Below are 25,453 nucleotides of genomic sequence, written 5' to 3'. Positions count from 1 at the left end.
TCATTGACTAAATGTAAAACTACAGCTAATTACTATTCAATGCTGAATGGATAATAGATCTTAAAATAGAATAATTTAAGTAAATCTTATAAGAAACCTGTGCCAACTTTTGTAAACTTTATACTGGCCAGTTAACCTTCTCATAGAGCCTAGTTTCAAAGGTACATGATAATAGAGAATATAATTAAGTTTTTAATCTGGCATTATACCGTCGGCCTTTGCCTCACCTTGGCATCTATGGTACACATAAACAACAAACACTTAACCTTGACACTGACACTAAAAGATTCAAATTTTCAAAAGTTCATTGCTACTTTTTCTAAACATAATCGTAAATCGATAAATAACGTCTAATATAGGTCACGGATAATTAGCTTAGTCCAAATATAACTTTATTGAAGTACGTATAACTATTGTTGTCTTACTTCTATCGCAAAACAAGGTTAGTCCAAAGTTTGCACACAAATCATGAATACTCGGATAAATAATCTCAAATTTATCACTGACGGGTACTGACATAAATCATGAAGAAATAATCATTTATAAATCTCGTAATTTGACGAGATAAACTAGTGATACGTGAGAATGAAACGTCACTTACCGTGTAATAAGAAAGCAGGCCAGCATTCTCGTCCAACACGAACCACCGGTACTGCCAACCCTTCATCACATTTGTCCATTTACTTAAGGAACCTTCCATCATGATTACAAATCAAAAACAAATATCAAAATACATGAAAATAATAAAGACTGCAAATTTCACACTGCGGTACGATCCTTCCACCATAAATAATCCATATGTTTGACAGCTGTGTCAACAGTACTGCCAGATGCGAAAAATGTTTATACCGAATATATCGATATCGTTTGATTCGATTCTTGTATTAAAAGTGTGTTTTTATTATGTTTGTATTTAAAACACAATACTGGTTTAATTTTAATGATTTGGTAATCAAGTTCAAGAAACTAGCAGCAGACATAAGCTATTAAGACCAAATATTTATAATTATGATAATAGAGTATGTTACTCGAAAGTTTGTATTCCAAATTGTGGTTAACTTACTTTTGTCGTATACTTGTAGTGTGTCAAGGGATAAAATAAAAGAAAGTTTAAAAGGCAGTTATTTTATATTGTACAACCATTATCACTTTTTGTAAAAAAAAAACATTACGACTATACGCAACAAACGCGTTGATTTTTTAATTTAGTAATACTAATACTACACTATTTACAAAGATCATTCGCCATTAGGCGTTTCGCTCATGAATGCCGTCTTAACGATCTGCCAAGTTTCGTTTTACTATAACCTGATGATATTGAGACCTGGTTCGTGTTTCCCTGGTCTAAGCTTAAGCCTGATAAGTCTACAAATAATGGCACATTTTCAGAACCTTCCCCTGCCACATCATCCGTTGAATCTTTATTAAAACTCTCCGGAGTCCCCTCTCCCTCAATAGCCAATGACTCAATATCCTTGCTAAGGGAATTGTTTTCTGCAGCTTCAACAAAAGCGTTGGAAAGATCACCACTGAGTTTATTCACGCTGCCTGATGCGATGTCATACATGAAGATTTCTTTTTCATCGGTAGCATCGCCATCTCTGAAAAAACACAAGGATTTTGTTAAAAACATTTTTAGATTATATTTTTTGTAAAAAAGATATAGGTAAAAGTGCTTACCCAGTAACAAGTAAGACGACGGACTGCAAGTCAGTGGCGGTTTTCTTTTCAACATCCAACCACTTCTCGAAGTTGTCTTTTGTCGGGCGCTTCAACAATTCCTGTAAGCTTTCACCAGCAACAAACTTAATTCCTTTCAAATTTTCGCTGGCCGCCGCTCTCTCTGTCCTGGAATGATCCCCCAAAGCTTCTGTTTCCACTGGTGCTAGTACGACCACTGACGTAATCTTCCTTCCCTTAAGAATGTCTGGTAACGGGAATTGATTACCGCTCACTTTCAGAGGTAAGTACCTGTTGTACCTTTTATCGTTAAGAGCTACAGGGTCGACTTGAGTCGCATTTTTCTGAATGTACTCGTTCGCTATTTTTTGGCCCTCTTTAGTTTCAGGGTCAAAGTGTACAACTTTCATTTCAACAGCTTGGCCTTTGGAAGGTGGAGCAACAAAGCTGGGCACATTCTCTGAGGCAGCGAATTCTTGGTCATCTTCTAAGTCATCATCAATTCGAGATTCAATGCGATCTCCGTTAGGCTTCACATACACAGGCCTGTTTTCACTTGAGGCTATTTGCTGTCCACCACCAGCACCGAAGAAGTTGGCGAGCTGATCTGGCGGCAGTGACTCCAAAGGCGTTTCTCCTACTTTGTCGTAGTCCAACACGCTAATATCAGCATTATCTAAGATTCCCGAAGACAACAGCTGTTCACGAAGATCATCAGGTACTTCATCGGGGAGTTCAAAGGCAGGCTTCTTCTTCTTCTCTTCCTTCTTAGGTTCGGGTGTTGAGCTTACTGAGTTTTGTGTTGATGATACATACTTTGGTGTAGTTGGTTTTATTTCGATTGTCCTGGAACTCTGATAGTAGGGAGGAGAAGCGGTACTAGTGGGGAAAGTAGGGTGAGGGCGGGATCTCTCTTGGATGTACTGGGATCTAGGAGATGTAGCTTGGACCTGCTGTTGGTAGTTGTTTTGTATTTGCTGTTGTTGTACTTGTTGCTGCTGTTGGGTTAACAATAATTGTGCTTGAAGTCGTTGAATCTCTTCTTGCTGCTTTTGCACGTTTTTCGCTAACTGCAACCTAACTTGCTCCTGTTCCGCGTCATGGTATTGCTGTTGTTGTTGAAGTTGCTGTTGTTGTAATTGTTGCTGTTGCTGGATTTGATGTTGTTGCTGGATCTGATGTTGTTGTTGGAGCTGCTGTTGCTGGTATTGGTGTTGATAAATCTGATCTTGTTGACTAGGAGTCGGAGAAGGCTGACTAGGGCTGGGCTCTCCTAAACCACTAAATGGCTGTACTGTAGGACCACTGAATGGCTGAGACGTAGGACCGCTGAATGGCTGAGACGTAGGACCGTTGACCGTGATGTGTTGTTCGTACTTAGATACAGAGGGTACAAGTTCGCCGCCATTAGGAACTAATGAACCAATGTTTTGCTGATGCTGACTGAAGGGTCTCTCAGACGGTCCATGTTGCTGGAACTGTGGTCTCTCGGATGGGCCTTGATGACGGTATACCTCAGGGGTTGGTGATGGCTGAGGATGGAAATTGAACAAAGGCGAGGACGAAGGTTGTGGAATAAATTGGCTTTGTGGAATTGGTGAGGGAGAGGCCGAGAATGAGTGTTGCTGAAGAGGAATCTGGGGTGTAGGTCTTGGGATGGCCTGTGGTCCTTGATGGAAGCTGAACTGTTGCTGAGGCTGAGGTTGTTGAGCATGTTGTTGGAAAGGTTGACGGTTATCTTCTACTAGTGGAGGAGAAGGCTTGAGGTTGAAGAACGGAGAGGAGCTAGGACTGGGACTGATCGTGAGGGCAGGTTTGCTGTGAATCGTTTCAACGAACTGTTGAGCGGGTCTTTGTTGAGGAAGTTGCTGGTTCAAGGGTAGGATTGGTGGGCGACGATGTTCCTGGAATTGGGTGCTTGGGCTAGGACTAGGTTGAGGAAGAGAACTGAAGCTCTGCACTGGTCTGTTGGGCAGAAGTTGGTGTTTAGGTGGGTCTACTTGTTCAGTTGTAATAGTGTGGTAGTTCTCTTGTAAATATTTAGGATCATCAAAGTACGTAGGCTTAGATTGTCCTGGGAAAGGCCTTTGGGGTCCAGAGTGGAAGCTAGTTCTTGGAGGTCCGTTGAATTGAGGCCTTTGAGCAAAGTTTGGTGGGTTATTGCGGGAGTGGAATGCGGGACCATTATTAGCTCTGGGGAAAGTAACAGAAGAGGTAGGGAAAGCCTGTCCAATGGGACTCTGAGGTGTGGGGCCACCGAAATGCGTGATGGGACCAACAGGACCATTAGAGAAAGCAGCGTTAAAGGTAGGAGTTGGTTGGTTGAATGGTATTCTGGGAGTCAAGGATTGTTGTTGAGGTCTGAAAGGAGAAACTGAAGGACCCTGTCTAGGGAGCTGTTGCTCACTGGCGACTTGCTGAGGTTGGAATTGGATACGGCTTTGAGCTTGTTGAGGTCCAGCTCTGAAGGAGTGGGAAAGCTGCAGGTGACTGGATTGGGAAGGCTGGGGATGAGGTTGGCTAAAGGTTGGTCTTGGGCTTGAGTCGAAGATCTGTTGGGGCTTAGGCGATACGGAACGTTCCAGCTGAGGATGGCTATGATGACTATGTTCCAAGGGTTGATTAGGATGAGCAATAGCTGGTTTTGGCGCAGTTTCCTCGTGATCTTCAGAGTGATGGGTGTTGTGGCCCTCACGTCTATCGCTGTAGTGACGTCCTTCACTGCCGAAAGAAATCTTTACACTACTGTCACTGTGGTAAACTTCAGATTCGGGTTTGATAATAGCCCTTAAAGTAGTAGTTTCACGTGGTACGTAAGGTTCAGGTGTTACAGTGACATACTGATCTTCGTGTTCGTGTTCATCTTCTTCGTTGCTTGGCGGAGTGATGGCAGGGATTGGCTTCTCGTAAATAACCTTGTCCTTTGAATGAGGGTCCTTGCTATATTTTACGTAGAACACGTGCACGGGTTCCTTCTTCTTCTTTGGGACTGGCTGAGGTGGAGGTGCTGGCAGTGACTCGTTAGATTCCTTAATAATAATTTCGATAATCGGTTCAGGAGCTTCGTAGTAATGGGGATGATGGGGTTCATGGCTGTATAGAGGAGCTGTGGGCAGAGTACCGTATGGTGGTCCATAACCTTCGATGGGTCCGTCTTGAATATTCAAAATCTTTGACTGCGCATAAATTTCATTTTTGTTGCCATCGTCCAAGTTATCCTGGGTCGGGTCATACAGAGGATCCTTTTGGGAATATTGTACAACAGGCTCCATCTGGACTGCGTAAGGCGGTAATCTCTCTTTAGGCAATCCATGGGATACTCGTCGGTTGTTGTTCAGTGCTCTATAATGTTGTACTCTTGAGTGTGGCAGCACGAGGGAGTATTGCAAGTTCTGTTGTGTTCGTATATTATCTAATTGTCGTTTCGGTTTCGCTTTTGCCGTTGAATTTTTCGCCGATGCTATGCTGAGCACAGCCAAAGCTGTGACCTGAAACAAGAAAGGAAAATAAATAAATCGATGTTCAACTCGATTCGAGTGTAGGTACAGTTATATTTTTCTAGTTGGCAACATTATTCTTCCATGAACTTTGATAACAATCAGTTTTGTGATAAAATTACTCATGGGAAATGTTAATAATAATAATTAATTGGTATTATCTTTTTATTTGCGAGATTTTATGATGATTATTTGTGGCTTATCCCTCATTCATTCATTCAGTAATTTGTACTTCTATTCTTATTTATAGAAAATAAATATAGAATATTTTTAGTTTTTGGAGTGATATGATTAATAAAATTATATCTAATAGTATTATATCTCCAGCAAATTAGACCCGCGTAGGTACTATCAGTAAGTTGAACTTAACATCCTCCTTATCAATTCTTACTACTTAATTGAAACTAAGCAGTTTAAAAATCGTGGGTGGTTTACAAAAACAATAACATTTATTGTTGACGATAGTCGTGTCTTCCATAACAAACGTAGTGATGTGCCTATAACTGTGTGAATAGCTGAATAGAATCGATTTCATGGCACATCTCTTAAGTGGAAAAGCTTGTTTGTTTGTTTGATGTTTATGATAGGTTTAGTTGATGTACTTCATTTGAGTGAAAGAATAGCCGTCGTTGAATTAAACTTGGTTTAACTATAAACCTGAGTTTAATGTTAGGAGTTTTATATTAATTGGTTCAGGTTCAATATTCATTAGGTAAATACGTTGCATCATTAGAGATACGACGTTTTGTTTATTTCATTAGATGTTAAGTCGGTACCGAAATATTTTAGATGAATAAAATAGTCGCGATAGTGCGAAAAGACTTGCGAATTTATCAAATATGACTTAATAATACGTTGATTTTATAAATTTATATCGTCAACATCATCGCGGGTTTGATTCCCACCGCATACAAAACATCTGTCTGCACATATCAGCTTGTTAATTTCTCTATTTTAAATCTCTTGAATGTCATTTTATGAGTTTTACGTAAACAATTAAATATCAAACACGCGCCAACAATAAATAAAAAACATCAAAATAAAATATTTATTCAAACAATATTACGAAGACGTACAAGCGCATACGACGTAACTCAGAGAAAGTGTTTTAATGTGAAAAGGCTGATGTTTGCCCAGTTTGGGTCGACGCGGTACGACGCGGCCCGGCTGATCCAAGTGATGCGCGCAAGCGATCGGTGGATGAAACGCTTTAGATTGATAGGTAAATGAGATCGAGAGTATTTTGTTGTTTTTCTGTGTTCAGAATGTAATCATACTGATTATTTATACTTTGATGTAATCGTAAAGCAGTTGTGATCGTTTTCGTGTGTCCTACACGACACATTTTATTGAAGTCAGAATAAAGCGATACGCCCGCCATAGATATTATATTTTTCATATGAGTGTTAAATATACTTATATATCGTATTTTTTACATACATTCAATACAAGTCGATACATCACATTAAGTTATTTTTAACAACAAATTAAGTTTTTATTAATAGTATTTATTCTAAGTACCTATTTTTATTATCACTGCTAAACATTAATCAGTATCAGCACGTTTTTATAAAATACCTACTTAATTATATCGTTTAAAGACATACATTTCCTCAAAGTAAGGTAATGCGTATATTGGCGTCAACCGCTTGTAGCTCTTAACATGGACCTATAGGCGTAAGGAAATTTGGTTGGTCAACCAGTTGGTCAACATTCCAATAAGATTAAAAGTATACCACTGAAAGCTATGGAATTCACTGCCCATCCTTGTTGGACCTTAATAATAGTAGTCAAATACTTTTTATTGTTTGAGAATAAACGAGTTTGGGTTAAGATTAATGGAGATTGTATGAAATATTGGTTTAGAATGTTAGGAACACGTATTAAGATTTGTGTTCCGTTTAATGTTTCTATGAGATGAAGTGTTTCGCTTTGTTGCGTGATCAATGGTCGTATTAATTGTTAAGTCTATGATAAGTAAGTTTAAAAAACATTGTATGTTAAGGTAGCGATGTTAATTACTACGTATACTATCTAGTAGGCACTGTACGGTGGTTCGAATTCCACAGAACAGATGGAAGGAATAACTAGGTCTATTTGTTCGTAGTTTCTTTCTGTTAACAGCCGTGTTGTATGCTTGCAAATATCCTGTGATGTTATTCATACGTAAGCGCTTAAGTTAAATTCATATATCAAAGGAATATATAAAAAAATAAGTCAGCCTTTGCGTGTATTATTTATAATATAGTCATTTTCTACAATCAAAAAGTTGGATAAAATTTAGCTATTTACCTAACAAAACTTCGCAATGGCACTTAGCACCTCTCGCCAAATTACACTATTCACAATAACTAAATTCACATACCTAATGCACGTTGCAAAATGCATTTTTAAAACTTACAACACACCCATTATGTACAGTGTTGCCACACTGAAAAAAGTAAAAGTGATCGTTGCTCGGCCAGTCGGCCTAAAGCGGAATGTTTTAAACTTTATTCGCCGTATGTAGGTGGTGAAAATTAAATTTCTTGCTAAATTAGGTTGCGTATCCATATTTGTATTTTTATATCTCAGTGAGCCATTGTTGAACATATTTTTGGAATGTAACGGTATCGAAATTGGGTAAGATTATCGCGATAGCTCTATATAGACTCTGAAGGCATAATTTTTAAGAACTGCAATTTTTCGCAAGTAGGGTCTTTATCACTGTTGGCATTTAAGATGCACCTTTATTGACTTTCCAGTTTAATTTTGAAAAGTTTTCGATACACATAGGTTTTCCATCATACCTATTTTCCCCAGATCTCAGGTCCCCATTATTTTTAACCCATTACTGCTTGGCAAGAGTCTCCCTAACTAGGAGAAGTTAGGTCTAGAGTCCGCCACGCTAGCCAAGTGCCCTTGATTGTTTTATATGACCTATAGATAACGATATAAGATTAGATTCACTAGAAGATGAATTTTAATTTGTATCTAGTAGGTTTGCTAGTCGTAAAGTCCAGGATTGGCAAAATAATTGTTTTGGAAATCATACATATGTGTCTGGCATCCTTAGTTACAAGTCTGTACTAAGTGTGTGTAGTGAAACTCTCAAACATGTAACCCTTAACAATAGACAGTAATAAAACTGATACTTAGAACATAATTATTGTGAACAAGAAAGTAAGTTTCACTCTTTTGTTTAATTGCCGTGTTTAACCTTTCAAACGTTTGTGCAATAAACATAGCTATAGAATATGTAACGCACAAGGAGTATAAGAAAATACTGGCTTTTACTGAGGATATTTCAATATTTCTGTAAATTTGTTTATTTATCAATACGAACCGCTTTCTAAGTCAAGGATTTTATTGAGAAAGGTTTTTTTTAATTATATAGCTGTTAACTAAATCACACATGTTAATGTTTCCCTTTTAAGAGACAAACGAGGGCAGAATCCTGGGCGGAAAAAATAAGAGTAAGGTTTGGACAGCTAAACAGCTTAAGTTAAACTGAAAGAAAAGCTATTGGGTATTGGAAATAGGTACCTAATTCAGAATCAATCTGAAATAAGACAATTTAAATCCTCTATACTACATTGCCTTAACTGATCAACATCGCTCTACCTTCGTACGAATAATTTGATATTTTCCAGTAATTTCACAGTTCCATCACGAGATACGTTATGAAAACAAACTTATGACAGACAAAGCTCACACCAGTGAATAAACACGAGTATATTTATCCCATAATGTGACCGTTTTGCATCACATAGCATTATATTTGCACTTCCCATGCACCTGGTGGTTGCACCATCATCGTTGCAACAAAATGGACAAACGTTCAGTGTTTCGCGATTGTGTTGTTTCCACGGGAAATTATCCTTTGCTAGTGGGAATTTGTTGATGTGTGTATTTATTATGACACTGTTTATAATTATATTATATTTAAATTGCGTTGCTACATACTGTAAGGATAAAAAAAAATACTAGCAATCTGGAAACTATACCTAAATTGTAGTTTGAAACCACCAGTCATTGAAAGTTTGATCTCAATACAACAAACAAATATGCTTGTTTATTTGGTCTGGGGTATCATAATATGCATTTCAAAGTTTCCATTAGACTAGTCTTTTCCCTCGGTTTCTGAGATGCATTTAACGGTAGTTTATCTATTTAATAGCTTTAAACTTTATATAAAAAAACGTTATTGAATAGATAAACTACCGCTAAATCTACTCAGAAACCGGGGGTTAGACTTTCATCCTGTTCATAACGTGACACAAGAAGAAGGTTTTAGTATAAGTCACGAACATTTTATATGATTAAGTATGGTGATTGTCGTACTCGCGAAGACACATTTTTAACAGCTCTTATTGAACGTTATCAGTGCAAAAAAGCATGCTTAATTCATAATCAACTTACTCCACTTAACAACCTAGGTCTTACAAAAATGACCACACAAAATAACTAACCAAATGATATTTTTCTAGAATAACGAGACCGCAATTACATATTACCTGATATTACATGTTACATCAACTTGCGTCTGCAATTACGCACGCAATCTGACTGACCTATTTGAAATGACTCAGTTATTGCCCGGTAGAAAAAACAACGTGAATCAGCTTCATTTGATTTGGTTTGGTAAGAATTGAGGATGGCTGAAAGGTTAATTGGTTTGGAGTCCGTTTGTTTTTGGGTAACGTTATTTGGTAGCAATTTATTGTGCCAATTTGCCAACTTAACAGTAATAAGAAGCATTCAAACCAATAACTAATGTAATCATTAATCACACTATCGTCGAACTCGAAAGATTGATTAAGATTATCATTTCGTAGACCACACAGAAAAAATACATAGGTACTTTTTATATTAACAATAATAACATTCTTATATTGAAAAATATAAAGTGATCGTTCTCTTTTAAGTTATGCAGAGATATGACAAAAAGTTCGATCTATTTATCTTTTCAGCGCATTTCTACCCACTGTTGAGTATAGGCCTCCACCTCAGTAGGTACGTAATTTTTTATGATCCTGCGCTTGTCTCATCACTTGTATTTCAAGGCTTTAGTTGAGAAAAAGCTATACCAAGTATTAACTATGCAGTTCAAGCTATATCAAGTATCTATCTCCCATTCGTGATGGTGTCACAACATAGTACCTACTACTGAACAAAAAAATAATTGCCCAAACATGTTACACTATGTAAACGTCCTCGCACATCTCCGCTCATCTCAATTAAACCGAATCGTGTGTGTTTCACAATGTATACATTCGGAGTTGAAAGGCGGAATAGGTATATCTATGTATGTACATTGAAAGCCTGTGGTTAATGATGAAATTCTGTTATTTTACGTGCATTGAATTTGCTAACGATGATACCGAACATTTCGTACCTAAGGTGTTTTAAACGTGTTAGGAATATTTTGATACGTTAGTTGATAATTGAGGGTCAAATAAAATCATTTTGAGGTTTTTAAAAGGCTCAAAAGTTTAAAGCTATAAGTATTTTATTTATTTTGTGGTTATATACGATTAAAGTTTTGAAATTCTTGACACGACCCCATCAAAATTTAGGTAAGCGTTTTTCTTTGAGTGTTTCTATAGGCAATTTTTATATCGGTACGAGTTTAATTGAATAAGCGTTATAGATTTTAAAAGAAACATATAAGGCAGCTTTGATTTCTTCATCTTGGTGAGCAAGTGTAATAACACGGGACTTTTAAAATAGCAATATTAAAGATTTCTAAAAACAATTTCATCTCAAACTATCCTTTTCAAAATACTAATAATTTAAAAGCCTCCAGGCCAGTTTTAATCAACATTATTACAGCCAAGAGACAGGGTACTCAATGAAATTGAAAGGCGAATAAATACCGTTAAAATAGAGAGCTGTGTAATAAATCACTCTCACCAAATTAATGGGTTTAAAATCAAAATTATTACTGAGGTATTAAAATTTAATGCAAAATTTTGCGTGTACCTTGAAGTAGAGTTAGGAGTTTTGCAAGGATGGTTTAAGTGGTGTTAGTCCCTACCTATGGAAAAAGGCGTTATTTTACTTGAGTGCGTGTATGTATGTATGCATATTAGCATTTAGCAGCATGATATATTAAATATTCACGCGAGGGATTTATCATAGAAATGTTCATCAAAAGAAAAGCAACGTAGGCGGAGCCGTAGTCATAAGCTAGTTTAATCATTTCGCCATTTATCTAGATTTCTCAGTGAAAGGGCTTTCCGTTTTTATTATGTAGTCCCAGTTAGCAATTATCGAAGTTTATTCGATTAATTTCAGATATAAATATTTTCGTATTTAAGGTATAATATTATGTATTTATTACCTTTTCAACGGATACTAGAGGAAAGTAATTGATAGTGATAAATAGCAAGATTGGAAATGCTATGAAAAGATTTAAGATATTATAAGAAGTTGAGATAAATAAGAGCCATTTAGCACTTAGGAGAGTTCAGTGAAACCGGCAGTATATCAAACGCCGTGGGTCTGTCGACCAGAAGTCAAAACTTAGTAGGTAGTCGCGCGACAAATCGACATCGCGTGTTGTAACAACAAACAATACTGTTGTTCTTGGTAAAAACACATTACTGAGTAGACAGGATCCAATAATATATCTAAAATCGGTCGACTAAATTCAGCTCCTAATACTTCTACATCTTTGTTAAACATTTTATCAATAAAATTTATGAATATTAAGGATGTTTTAGAAATTGGTGTCCGCAAGCCATCGTAATAAAAAGCCAAAACTAAGTAGTTGGGTAATCTTAAACGTAACAGCTTTTAACTAAAATAAATTTTAATGAAGTTTAATACAAACACTTGATTACAACCATGTTCGAAAACTTTGCGGTTAAAATCAATGGCGAAACTTAACACTTAAAACGAAAGAAACGAAATATAATTCTTTCGAAGATTTCTCATTGAACGTATTACGTAAGAAGATTAATGAAATAAATTACAATTTAATATGAAAGGACGCACACCAAGTGTTATGCAGTAAACACGGCTGTATGGTTCTTGATCATTGCTTAATTAAATATTGAGTAAAGCCGCCGTTTTTGATCGTAATTAAAATGATTTACAAATATTTTATTAATAGTAAAAGAATCAGAACGATTTCGCAAAATAAAATTACAATTACGAACGAATTTCAGCCCAAATTCCACTTGCTCTATGTATAGCGTAAAATATTGAAAAGATTTTGTTGATAAGATCTAAATGTAAATAAATCTGGGTGTTTGTAATTTACACAGTAGCTTGTACGTTTTATATGTTTACACATGTTCAACAGTTTTTAAAGCAACAGGTAGAATGCACTTGTTGAAGCTCTAACAATCGGGGATTCACTCGGTTTCCTATATTGACGTAATACAACAGTTATTTTTTTATTTTCTCACTGTTTACATTTTAACCATTATATTAGAGATTTTAAAAAATCCAATAAACGAAAAATGTTTCAGTAATCATTAACTTAACAGGCAGGACAGGCAGAGGCCAAAAAACACCACTTGTTACGACCCTACAAACTGCTTTTGCATCATTCACATTCACTCCGCACCTCTTAACGTGTGTTTTATTTATGTTTTTAACCCATTAATAAATGATATTTACTATATTTAGTTATTAATTAACAAACTATATCAAGTACTTAGACCATGCTTGTATCAGGAAATTTTGGAAACGAAAGTAAACAGTTGCACTTATCAGACAAAAGCAAAAAGTATAAATATGGTCTACGCTTTCTTACAAGCAAACGCAACAATGTTTACCCATAATCGCTTCCTCATACAGACCACTAATCGAGTCTAATACTACCTCCGTGGTCTGAACACTGACATTTGTGGCAATTTACCAGGCCGTGGGAAGTCGGGAGTGGGAATACAGTGGGAAAATAGTGGGAAACTACAACAACATCGAGGGAAGCGGGTTATGTGGGCAACGGGCATGATCGAGTGATCTGGGAATTGATTGAACAATGGATTAATTGATGTGTGTGGATCAGGGTTTAAGGTCATTGGTTGAAAATAAGGGTAAAGACAGTAGATATTACTAAAATGTAAAACTTAGCATACTGCTTTTATATTCGCACGCACTGGGTAGTGTTAATTTTGTATGCATGTACATACGATTAAATTGATGGTCAAGAAACTTTAATGCCGGCTCCACATTATTGCCGTGAATTCACGCGCGTATTCTCGCCGTGAATTCACGGACCGACTCCATGTCCTCCACATTCACGGAATGCTCACAATAGTTCGAAGCCCTCCGCGAAATGGACGTAGAAGCTGCTGCTGCGATAACTTTATTTGCTGTGTCCCTATACCACTATATAGATGTCAAAAACAAGAAAGTTGTTGTTCCTCACACCATTTTTCTATAATCTGAAAAGCTGAGCGCATTATACGGTCCGTACCCCTTTATAGTCCAGAGTAAACTGCGCCGGGGCCGTGAATGTGTATGTGTATGCGTGAACGCCGCGCGAACCCTTTGTCACGGGACTTTAATACCGACTCTGATCGGGGAACAGGCGTGAACGCGCGTGGACCCCGTGAAAACCGTCCACATTCACGTTCGCGTCTGTTCACGGAGCTTCACGGCAATAATGTGGAGCCGGCATAAGGAAAATTTTGTAGGTACCTACTACCAAAAGTAAAAAGTACAAAATTACCACCATTTCTAAAACGAAAATGTGGTTGTATATATAAAAACAATTATATAAATAATTTTGATTCTACGAGCTTTTAAACCCACACATCTAATCAGAAAATCACAGGCACCTACAAATAAAACATAACAATTAAAATGTTAAACAAACAAAATAAAGAACGATCAAATCAAATTATTAAGCTATATCTCAAATAAACTTCAAACGATCAAAAACTATAAAAAAAATACACAAAAACTGTCATCATCTGACACAATGATGGGAAAACATTCCAATTGAACGATTGAATGAACAAACATTCATTGTTCGTTCAATTTCCTTTAATATTATCATTCATTCCGATTTGCAAGATGTTTCCTTCCGCGTATATCTTGTTAAAGATACCACAGATTAATTAGAATACTGATATTATCTTATTGTAAGCTTTTTCACAAGCTCGTTAAAAGTCTGATTTTAATTAAGATGTTCTTTATAATAATGCAGGTAGACTAATTGGTCCAAAAATTATTGCAGTAATTTTTTATTGATGTCTTCTTCCGCACTAAGCTTGAATAGATTCGGGTGACTGAACTTATATTTCAGATTTTTATATAGTGACAAATTTCGGTAACTACAGTAAAATATTGTATTAGTTAATATGTATAACAAAGGGTTTTAACAATTCGTGGATAAGATACAGGACAGATGATGTGGAAATCTTTTTTAATACTTAACCCGTCAAGCCTACAGCTTCAAGTTCCCCATGCAAACTTTTCTTCCTTAAATACTACACACAATTTCGATTGGTACTGACCGCTATCAAATATTTTTTACCACGGTTCATTATTAAAAAAACCTCTTATCCAACACCATAGTCAATGAACATCATTCAAGCACAAACTCCTCGGAAACTCACGCCCACTCAAAAACCGGCAAAAAATGACCTTTAACAAATTTCACGTGCACTTTCGAGATGAAAGGATGTAAAGGTCACTACAGATTTACCGCACACCGTGCGTTGAATGTGACCACGCTCATGGTGGTTTAATAATATACAGGCCAACTGATGGACGACGGGAGAGATCTTTTTTACTACGTGATGTAAAAGATGGTACCTAATGTGTTTTTAGTAGGAATATTAGATGACGTAATTTTTAAATCTTTTTTTAAAGTGTTTTTGTTACCGATTTTCAAATGTTACATACTTGAGATTGAGTTGTTGTTTGAACAAAGTTTAAAGAGAGAAAGAAGTACAATTGCAAATTGTTAATCTTAGAGGAGAAAATAATGTTGTTTAGTTTAAATACGTGAGTATTTTGGTTAGTTTTTGTACTCTGAAACCCCAGCTACCGTATAACTCCGCAGGTTACGATTATTGTTAGTAAAGTCGAATAAAACGAATGTCCGCCATTCTCTTGTAACTTAGTCAACATTACTTACTATTATGTTAATGTTCATAACATTCAATTATCTGACAAGACATAATCTCATAATGTTTAGAATGAATAGGAAATAGAACCATTCATGGCGGAAATGAAAGTAAAACAGCAAGAACTTTGCAAGGAATACAACAATTTCATAGTGTAATGTTATTTGTTCAGGGTCTTAAGCAACTTTAGCACGCACATTTTATGGATGGGTGGCCCATCGTGGTATTTAAGCAAAGCGTTTTCTTGTCTCGGCATTTTCGTAGAGAGTTGGTTGTTGAGAAACGGTTGTCAATAGAGATTACTTTAACAGTAGTTAAGTCATGTCAAAAGTCTTCGGGCGGCTTGAACAACTCTGACACTAGGTTGACAAAACTGACCCATACATGAATAAATAAGCGGAAGAAATAAATGAAAAGTCCTAGGAAAGATAAAGATCTTCTCGCCTCCAACTTTAGTGTGAATGTCGAAACAATGAAAATGAAGTAATTTAATTCACCTTTCAATAAACAATTACGTCTCAAAACCAATTATTCATCAAAATCAATCAACACCACGCTGTTTCCATTCACAGAAATAATAACACAAAGGCACACACCAATTTGACTGAACATAATGCTCGGTTGAATGTTCGATTATTTTCAAACATTCAACCGAAAATTAAGTGTTCGAAAATATTGAAAATAAATAAATAAGTATTGTAAGTAACAAACATCATATCATCATCATACCTTAGTATATATGGATGTTTGTTACTTTTTAACACAAATAATACTGAACCGATTACAATGAAATTTGGTATATACATAGGTAGCTGAAGACCCAGAATAACACATAAAATACTTTTCGTCGCAGTGTTCCCTAGGGATCGAGATTGACACGGGAACGGTTTCCATGCAGACGAAGTCGCGGGCGGCCTTTAGTCTCTAATATGTAAGAGACTTTATCTAACAAACGATACTCAACCGTAACGAATACATTTGATTGATCGAATGATACGATTGATTCAATCTCCATTGATGAAGTGACAACTTAATAACAGGTATTACCGGGGATTACGGGGTATTACCGAGCATTACGGGGTTACACCGTGACCGTGACGTAATTATTACTGCGTGTAATAATTATCGTAATTACTTTCTTTTATTGTTCGGATATAATCATTTTAGTGTGTGGGAGGTTGTGTCAATAGGCTTTTTTGTCGTTGTGAAGAAATGAAGGCTTTTTTATGTGTGATGATTAAATATTTATTTATTTGTCGATGTTAGTTTGGTTTAGGGTACTACAGAAAGTATAAAACACTATGTACTTTTTTATCATATGAGTGTTATTTGAGATTAAAACAGAATTAATGATTTTTTCAGTGTAGTGATGCTTCAAATAGTAAGGCTCCGATTTCTCTCTCTGAGGTATTTTACCCTAAATTAAGGTTATGTATAAAACCGAAATCGTATCTCATCAAATCAAACGATAATACCACCCAAATTCAGAAACCTCCTCGTATAATTTATTGTTTGTCTGTCGTATGGTTAGTGGTCAACCTAGTGTCAAAGTTGTTCAAGCCGCCCGAGAGGCCTTTGACATGGCTTAACGACTGTTATCTTAGTAGACAACAACCGAGACCGACTTTTTACGTGCCCTCCGAAGCACGGAGACGCCCAAATTATAACGTTAATTTATATTATATACATATAATTAATCTGCATATCGAATCATATCTTCTTAACTAATCACTCATCTTAACATCATCTACTTATTTCCCAACCACAAAATCCGGTTATTTCCCAAATCAACCGTCTACTTCCGCACAAATTACATTCGTCGTGTCTATTACATAACTACAGGTCAAGTGAAGCTGATATTTGTCTCTCTCGTCACTTGGATAACGGTACCTTAGCATGTCAATTGACACTTCACACATCTGTCAATTATTTTTTTTAATTACTTTACCTTTAACTAGTAGGTACTCTGTTTTACAAAATTGCGTTTGTATTTTAAGCTAAAATCATCGCATAACTAATGAAATAATTAAAAAATAGATTGCAGTTATAATTATATTTTCTTAATTAATCACACATCTTAACATCATCTACTTATTTCCCAACCACAAAATCCGGTTATTTCCCAAATCAACCGTCTACTTCCGCACAAATTACATTCGTCGTGTCTATTACATAACTACAGGTCAAGTGAAGCTGATATTTGTCTCTCTCGTCACTTGGATAACGGTACCTTAGCATGTCAATTGACACTTCACACATCTGTCAATTATTTTTTTTAATTACTTTACCTGTAACTAGTAGGTACTCTGTTTTATAAAATTGCGTATGTATTTTAAGCTATAATCATCACATAACTAATCAAAAAAAAATAAAAAATAGATTGCAGTAATAATTATATTTTCTTAATAAATAACTCATCTTAACATCATCTACTTATTTCCTAACCACAAAATCCGATTATTTCCCAAATCAACCGTCTACTTCCGCACAAATTACATTCGTCGTGTCTATTACATAACTACAGGTCAAGTGAAGCTGATATTTGTCTCGTCACTTGGGTAACGGTAGCTTAGCATGCCAAGTGTCAATTGACAGATGTGTCAAGTGTCAATTGACAGTACAAATATGAAAGTTTACCTGAGTAGTTGCGTTTGACTTCTGTTTTGCGATATTTTAGTTTTGGTTTAGATTTTGTTACATAGATTAAATTGTACGTAATTTGTTCTTTTTAAGTTGGATATATATTATGTTATCCTCCCTCTCTTAGGGGGTCTATAAAGGAGTAGGTAGTTTTAAAAATATTTTCACCCTATTTAAGAAGTGGCGAGTTGTTTGGTTCGGAGTGCATTTCGTAAAAAAACACCAGTCGCTTGGTGACAGCGTTTTTTGAATAGTTGAATATTTTTTATTTATATAATATCACATTATGTATTTTAAATACAAAAATCGCCAAACTGCGGTCCAGTTTGTAGGCGATCAATGTTTTAAAACAGACTATCCAATAAATCACTTGTTTCTAATATCTATTTCTATTCCATCAACATATCAAATCCTCTCGAAATAAAGAAAGAAGAATCAGATTTTTTTCTTATTTTTCCTTATAACATACAGAAAACAAGTAATAATAATTAAAACTACAATAACAATGTTCGCCATCATCATTTACTTTCTTCTTACAACGCTCATAACTGCTTAATTATCTTTCACGTCACACACTAATATAGAAATAACTCTGTCTGACTGTTTGTTACGATTTTAATAATGATAATTTAAAGTTAAGATTTATTTTAAGTAGCCCAACAGGCTACTTATTTTTTTAATAGCAATTAGATAGATCGAATAACCTTATAAGATAAAACGTTATAGCTCTTGTTTTGGGTAAGTAAATAGAAAAAAGATATTTGTAGGTTAGCTTAAAAAAATCTACCTTACGAAGATCTAGTTTGGTGCACATTACTAAATTTAAATACAGTTCCCACAGTCGCGAGCGTGTAAACTAGCAATAAATGGTACTTCTTTGATGAAACACCGACATTGTTAATCATTGTTTGATTCGTATCACATGCATCTTCAACCATTCATATCAAACCAGCAATGTATGCAAATGCAAATCGAAACTACAAGTGACGTCACAACACAGTTACGGCACTTGTTACGTTACAAATCTATTTGCATACATTGCCAGAGCAAAAAAACCGAATTTCGAATAAGTGTTGCCAACAATAAACATTCTATCTTCATCGTGAGAATAAAAAATAACAATAGATCTGATTACCTCACTTTTTGAAGACTTTCGACTAAAATTCTGTAGTTCTTATTTATAGGGTAATAGGGTTCAGAATCGTAAGATATCGGTACTGAATAAACCAATGAGAATATTATGCTAAATACATTTCTCTTATAGGTGTTATGCAAATGTATAAGTTTTTTCCGTGTCGTTTCATGTGTAAGGCTTTTTACACATTATAGACACAGGCGGGCAATAAATTTGAAAACATATGGTTCACAAACTGCTCAACTGTCTGGGATAAAATCACTCAGAATCGACTTTTGTAAGACTCATCGGCTTATATCCTTCCTAGCTATAGCATAACTTCCACGTAAAGAAACTAGATATATGTTAGTTGCTTATAAATAAACAAATAGCAAATAAATGTAGTAATTGCTTCGACGCGGCTTTGTCATTCAGCATATACTTTTCTAGTTCGGCAGTAAGTATACGGGCAATGCCGGCTCGGATATGTGTGTATCAACCTTAATGTAAGCGATAGATAGAACACAATATGTACATAGGTACGTATTACTTATGTAATGTAATTTTATAGCAGTTATAAGTCCGTAAATCCCTCGGACTGTCGAGATAGAGATCTTCGGTACAATTCAAAGCATGTAATGTTTTCGTAATCATGTGTTAGAAAGTGATTTCATCACTTGGATGAAGTGAAGATGAATTGAAGGAAGCATATAGGCCATTTTGTACAATAATGATATTAGAATAAAGATTTCAGAAATTTAAACCAAACGATTAGAGACTACTAACAAAATATTTGCTTGCGAATAACGCATTCTTTAACACCTTCAAAGAACTTTTAAAACCAACGATTCTGAAGAATAGGTGATGCACAAATAACGTAAAAAATGTGTGATCACACTTAGACCTTTTAATTAGCTGACACATACATCTATAGGAGAGACCTATATGCAAAAGAAAGAATTACATACTCGTATTCTCACCTTTGCAACCCGTATTGGTACAGTCCTATGCAGTTTTGCAAACATTACGATGTGCGTTTGACCCGCGCAAACAAATCTTTGAAAGTTTTCTGTAAAGGCTACGGCTATACATCAAAAGCCAATGGATGTAAACTGTCACTATAATGACATTTTACTTTGTAATTCAAACATTATTTGAAAACATTTCTCCCATTTTGTTGTGCTCAGACTGTTTACAAACTATCAATGACTTCTACGTGATTCGGCGACACTTTCTTGTCGCTCCTGTGGTTTGCATAGTAATTCAATGGCAGTTTGCAGTGACATATTACTTCGTACGTTATTTGTGTACTTTCACAAATTAGACAATTTAAACATGTGACGAAACATCTATCTTTCAAACAAGGGCTTTTATTTATTAGTCTCAACTTCATGTACATAGGCGAAATTAATACATCAAGGCAATCTCTACCAGTCAACCATCGGGTTACTTAATTAATTTTTACGAGTATATAAGCACATAGATCCATGGAATCTAAAGAAACTATTTGTCGTGCCATCGACTATATTTTAATTGTAACTTCATGTTCCAGTTAAAATTCATATTAACCCAAATATATTTTTCATTCTTTACCAAACACCTCAACTACACAAGTACTATTACCTACAGAAAGTAAAATAGAATACAATTTTCTACCTATCCGCATCCAAAATCAGCAGCAATAGTCAATTTGTATACAATCCACCTCAAGCTACTCAGACACCCGAATACAAACGATGCTTACACCTAACAAACATAGAACATTGGCAGTGGTAGTCAAACGTCAGGTTACAATAGAAAGATCAAGTTGGGCGACACTTTCACCTGTCAGTGATGTTTTATTTATCAATACGGGACTGTAATGAGCGCCTACGCGGGCTGCTTGTGCATCCGCGAGGCGAGGTGGCAGTGTCAGCGAGGTGTAGACTTAAGAGGATGGTAATGAGGATGAGGATGTTTGATTTCAGGAAAGATCTTTACTATGTATAATAAGATACGGGAATTAACGTGAACACGCATTTTACCTTAAAATGTAAGCTTTTTAAGGTAAAATGCGTGTTTGCGTTAATTTCCGTATCATATTATATATTAAACATGCAACGCGAGAGTTTAAAAGTTATGAAGGTTAATAATTTGAAATATCTTATAAGCTGGAAATTCGTGGACTTGAATGTTATATCGAAACTCATTCTACATGAAATAAACGTGAAATAAAAGACATTTTGAAATTTTATTTTTAAAATAATGTTTAATATAACACGTTTTTGAATTAAGAGAATGATTGAGTCTTTACATAGACTTTACAAAGGTGTCAATACTGTCAATAATGTCTATCTGTAAGTCAAACGTTATTCAATTTAATTACTAGGCACGCATTTTGTAGTCAAGGACACATGCAATTTAATGAACATCTAAAAATAGTTAATTCAAATGCAAATTACATTCTCACATAATTAATGTGTACATACAATTACCCTTTTTTCCATAGACCTTTACAAACTTTCTTAAAGCCCGATCTCTAAGGCACATTCAGCGGTAGTTTATCTATTCAAACTGTCATGTTTATATGAGCTTTAACGCTATTGAATAGATAAACTACCGCTAAATGTACCTCAGAAACCGGGAGTAAACAATGTGAAAGGGTTATTTTCGCTAGCAATGAGGCCTCGCCTTATACTTTGTTAGGACAGGTTCTGTGGAGACAAATCATTGTTTGGACTGTCGATTGACACTCGAGGTTCGACTCCCACGCTCTGAAGATGTTTAGACATGACTTGCTTTTTATACGTAGATGATAAAGAATAACAAAAGATACAAGCACTATTAAAGATGAATATTTTTTTTTGCATACTGATCACGAGAACATTACCATTTGTACCTGCTGTAAAAATGTTTTGAGATTCGGTTTTCGGGAGATTTTGAATAATATCTCCTTTAGAAGTTGGTTTGTCTACCAGTATGTATTACTATCCGAAAAATTATGTGAATCTGCTACTTTTGCTTCAAATATTTTTTTCTTAATTCTCAGTTATTACTGAGAATTAAGAAAAAATTAAATTAAATAGAATAATAAATAATAATAATATTTAATAATATTTTATTAGAAAAACAAATATACAAAGTTTCATAATTTAAATACATAAGATTAATAAATTAAATTTTACAAGTTACCATAGGGACATACAGGGAAACTATGTTGCTTAAAAATCAATCAACCGAAGTGACAAGCAAAACTTTACAATAAATAAAAAGTCTACATCCATAATAACTCTTCTTTCTACGGAAACGAAACAATTAATATATAAAAATATGAAGATAAACATCTAAAGCGAAAGTTGATTAACTGCTAGTTAGTAGATATTTTTGCACGATTACTCTCATCTATGGTCTGATTTAACTTTCTAACGCAATTAAAACATTTATTTTCACTGTGATATCATAATTACGTTCATCTTTGTAGACTTATAGAAATTATCGACGATTCTTTATTGAAAAGTCTGTTTCATATCCCGCCATTTGTTTATATGGGCGTAATCAGAGAGGTTATTATACACCTACACACAGAATTATCCCTATAAAGTTTCTCTTCAACCAAATAAACCTGAAACAAAAACTTTACCCATTTCTTTCTCAATGTATAACCCCACTCGCGTTCGGGACCCTAGCCTGGCAGTTAGACAGTCGTGAGTTAAAAAAAACTATATGACATCATCACTGTCCTTTTATACGCATTTCATTTACTTATACCCACTTTAAACCTAAGATCATTATACCTAAAGGAAACTAAGACCTAATCTTGAAGGTCAAACAAACCCAGTTATTTCTAGGTCAACAACCTAACTACAGTCCCTGGCCAAATTATTAGACGCACTATAAAATTTTATATATAATGTTAATTATCAGGTCATACTATACAGATCTAGGGTTTTTGTTAGATGTAATGTATATTTTTTTATTATTCACCTATTTATCTCAATATTCAAGATAAATAAAACATCATAACTATAGAATAAAACTGTATTTTTGAGCCATTGAAAAAAAATGATATGAATGTGATTCAATTTTAATATTTTGTTGAGCCACCTTTAGCCGCTATCAGAGCTTAAATTCCGCGTGGCATACTATCAATGCATGACTGTACCATCTCCTGCATTCGAGGATGATGATTCCACCCTTGTATGATCTTTTCTAAGAGCTGGGTTTTGTTAATGATCACATCTTTAGCAACTTCTCTTTTCATGAGTTCTCCCACACGTTTTCAATTGGGTCATATCGGGGCTATTGCCCGGCCAGTCCAACAGAGAGATGTATTTTTCCGCTAAATATGCTTTAACAGACCGAGCTGTGTGACAGGGAGCTCCGTCTTGCATAAAAATGAAGGTTTCTCCATTTGGAAACCACTCTTGGAGTTGTGGAATCAATCCATTTTGTAAAACTTCTTTGTACTGATACTGTCTTATCATGCCATTTACCACGTGCAGACGTCCAGTACCCTTGCCACTGATGACTGACCAAATCATAACTTTTGTAGGATGCTTTACAGTCTGTAGGACACAGTCAGGATGAAACTTTTCTCCATGACGACGCCGCACAAATTGAGCTTTGGTTTGTAAAATTTCAAATGTAATTTCATCACTAAAGCAGATCTGGAAACAATAGAAAAAAAATAACATAAACATCAAGAGTAGCGCACATGCTTTTGCTAATTTCATAGAGAATTATGAAAGGTACCATTTGTGATGAAATTATAACATCTTACCGATCTCCAGAAGTCCACATCTTTATCACACCACTGTTTGGCCCATTTCATCCGCTTAACCTTCATTGCATCTGTTAACTTGGGTTTCCTGGCGGGGCGGCAGGCCTTAAAACCTTAATCATTTAATTTCTTCCTAACACTGCACTCAGAAGCATTCACATTAGCTTCTTGGAGTTGCGATATTATTAGTTTCGTGGTGGCAAATCCGTTTTCCAGGCATATTTTCTTTAAACATCTTTCTGACCTTCGAGTGAAAGTAGGCTTTCTGCCGCATCTCTTCTTTCGTTTCGGGCTCAATTCCTCCCCTGACTCAATTTTCTTCTTTATGCGACGTCCGCTAGCTCAGAAATCTTCAGTCTTCGTGATATTTCTCGGTTTGTGAATATGTTAGCATTCACGAGGGCTTTTGCTTCCGCTCTTTTACGTGGTGAAAGATCGCCTTCTTTACATGCTCTTATCGATTATTTAAACTGTGCACACGAAATAAACAAATAACTGCATAACATAAAACTACGAAACAAGTAAATACAGCACATAAAGTCACAAAAATATATCCGCAACTCAAAAACGCGCGCAAACGCGACTAGAACAAGTTTGTACTTACTTACGTTCGTTTTTCAAGAGTTTAACGTAGCATTGCCATACCTTAATATAAATACAAATACGAAGTATAAAATAAATCTCTTTAATAACTAACTATTTTATTTATGTGAAAATATAAAAATACTACACAAAAACTAGTATAAAATACTTAATTATTGAAAAAACTACAGTGCGTCTAATAATTTGGCCAGGGGCGGTAGTTAAACTAAATTGAACATCACGTCGACAGTAAAAGTAGTGGCACAGTAGCCATTATGTCCGCTAATCGACCGTGAAATTGCGGTTCGAATATAAAGTAACATCCGAATTCAATTGAGTGATTGATCTAGTTTTATTTAAGGTTGAATGGAGACTTCTTTGGAAGTGTTTTTGATTGCACGTGTGGTGGGAAAGTGGGAAATTTGACTGACTGAATATGGTTCAATTCTTAATCGAGGTACTGTTTATAAGAACCTGTAGATTTTTGAAATTTTATGATGATTTTTTGTGAGAGCTGTATTGTGCGACGTACGTTTTATTCAAACTAAACATGACTCTAAAACTTCCTCCTATTTTTGAAGTCAGTAAGACAAAAAATGTATTGAGAAATTTATCATTTCTACGTAATTTTATAAGAACAGTTCAAAAAGGAGTAAGCGTAGCCTAGGGGTTTGTCAAAACATTCTTTATTCTTAAAGACCTAGTATGTAGAGTTTATTATTTGTTTTGTTCCATTTAGGAACCATCTTGAAAGATAATAATAATATAATGTTCTGACTAACACCGTGTAATTCAAGTCTTTTGAACGGTCATGCAAAAGATTTCATGGTTTTCATCTTGTGTATACAGATGGAATAAAAATTTAGTTTAAAATGTCTTTATCTTCCAAAAGAAAGACAGAGTGACACGAATGTTACCACGTATAACCCAACACTGAACTCTACAATACTCTACATGCTTTGTAGAGCTTCTATTGTAACTCTTTCGATTATGGATCGTTATACACAAGGATTCCTATATAAATTACTGTATTAGTTATGACCGATTTCTGAAACAGTCCACACCACATTATAAAGAAATTATCATGAATCAAGCACATTTTTGTATA

The 25,453-nt window shown here is 35.3% G+C and overlaps 2 protein-coding genes across 3 annotated transcripts in view; both read right to left on the bottom strand.

The window, feature by feature from the left end:
- LOC142980227 (oxysterol-binding protein-related protein 9) overlaps nucleotides 1-799 on the bottom strand; it is a 117,648-nt gene extending 116,849 nt beyond the window's left edge. The window contains exon 1 of the mRNA XM_076125565.1: nucleotides 602-799. Within this exon, the coding sequence (XP_075981680.1) occupies nucleotides 602-703 (102 nt within the window). The 5' untranslated portion in view covers nucleotides 704-799. The remainder of the gene's footprint in view (nucleotides 1-601) is intronic.
- A 310-nt stretch (nucleotides 800-1,109) lies between these two features.
- The window catches only part of LOC142979742 (uncharacterized), a 77,709-nt gene continuing 53,365 nt past the window's right edge, over nucleotides 1,110-25,453 (bottom strand). For both annotated transcript variants that reach the window (XM_076124861.1, XM_076124860.1), the window contains exons 2-3: nucleotides 1,681-5,168; nucleotides 1,110-1,601 (exon numbers count right to left, since the gene is read on the bottom strand). In XM_076124861.1, the coding sequence (XP_075980976.1) occupies nucleotides 1,262-1,601; nucleotides 1,681-4,952 (3,612 nt within the window). In that variant the 5' untranslated portion in view covers nucleotides 4,953-5,168 and the 3' untranslated portion in view covers nucleotides 1,110-1,261. The remainder of the gene's footprint in view (nucleotides 1,602-1,680; nucleotides 5,169-25,453) is intronic.

The sequence above is a fragment of the Anticarsia gemmatalis genome, chromosome 17 (assembly GCF_050436995.1).
Source record: "Anticarsia gemmatalis isolate Benzon Research Colony breed Stoneville strain chromosome 17, ilAntGemm2 primary, whole genome shotgun sequence".
In the NCBI taxonomy this organism is placed as follows: Eukaryota; Metazoa; Arthropoda; class Insecta; order Lepidoptera; family Erebidae; genus Anticarsia; species Anticarsia gemmatalis.
The sequence above is the reverse complement of the archived record's forward strand: the minus strand, read 5'-3'. Positions and strand labels throughout refer to the sequence as shown.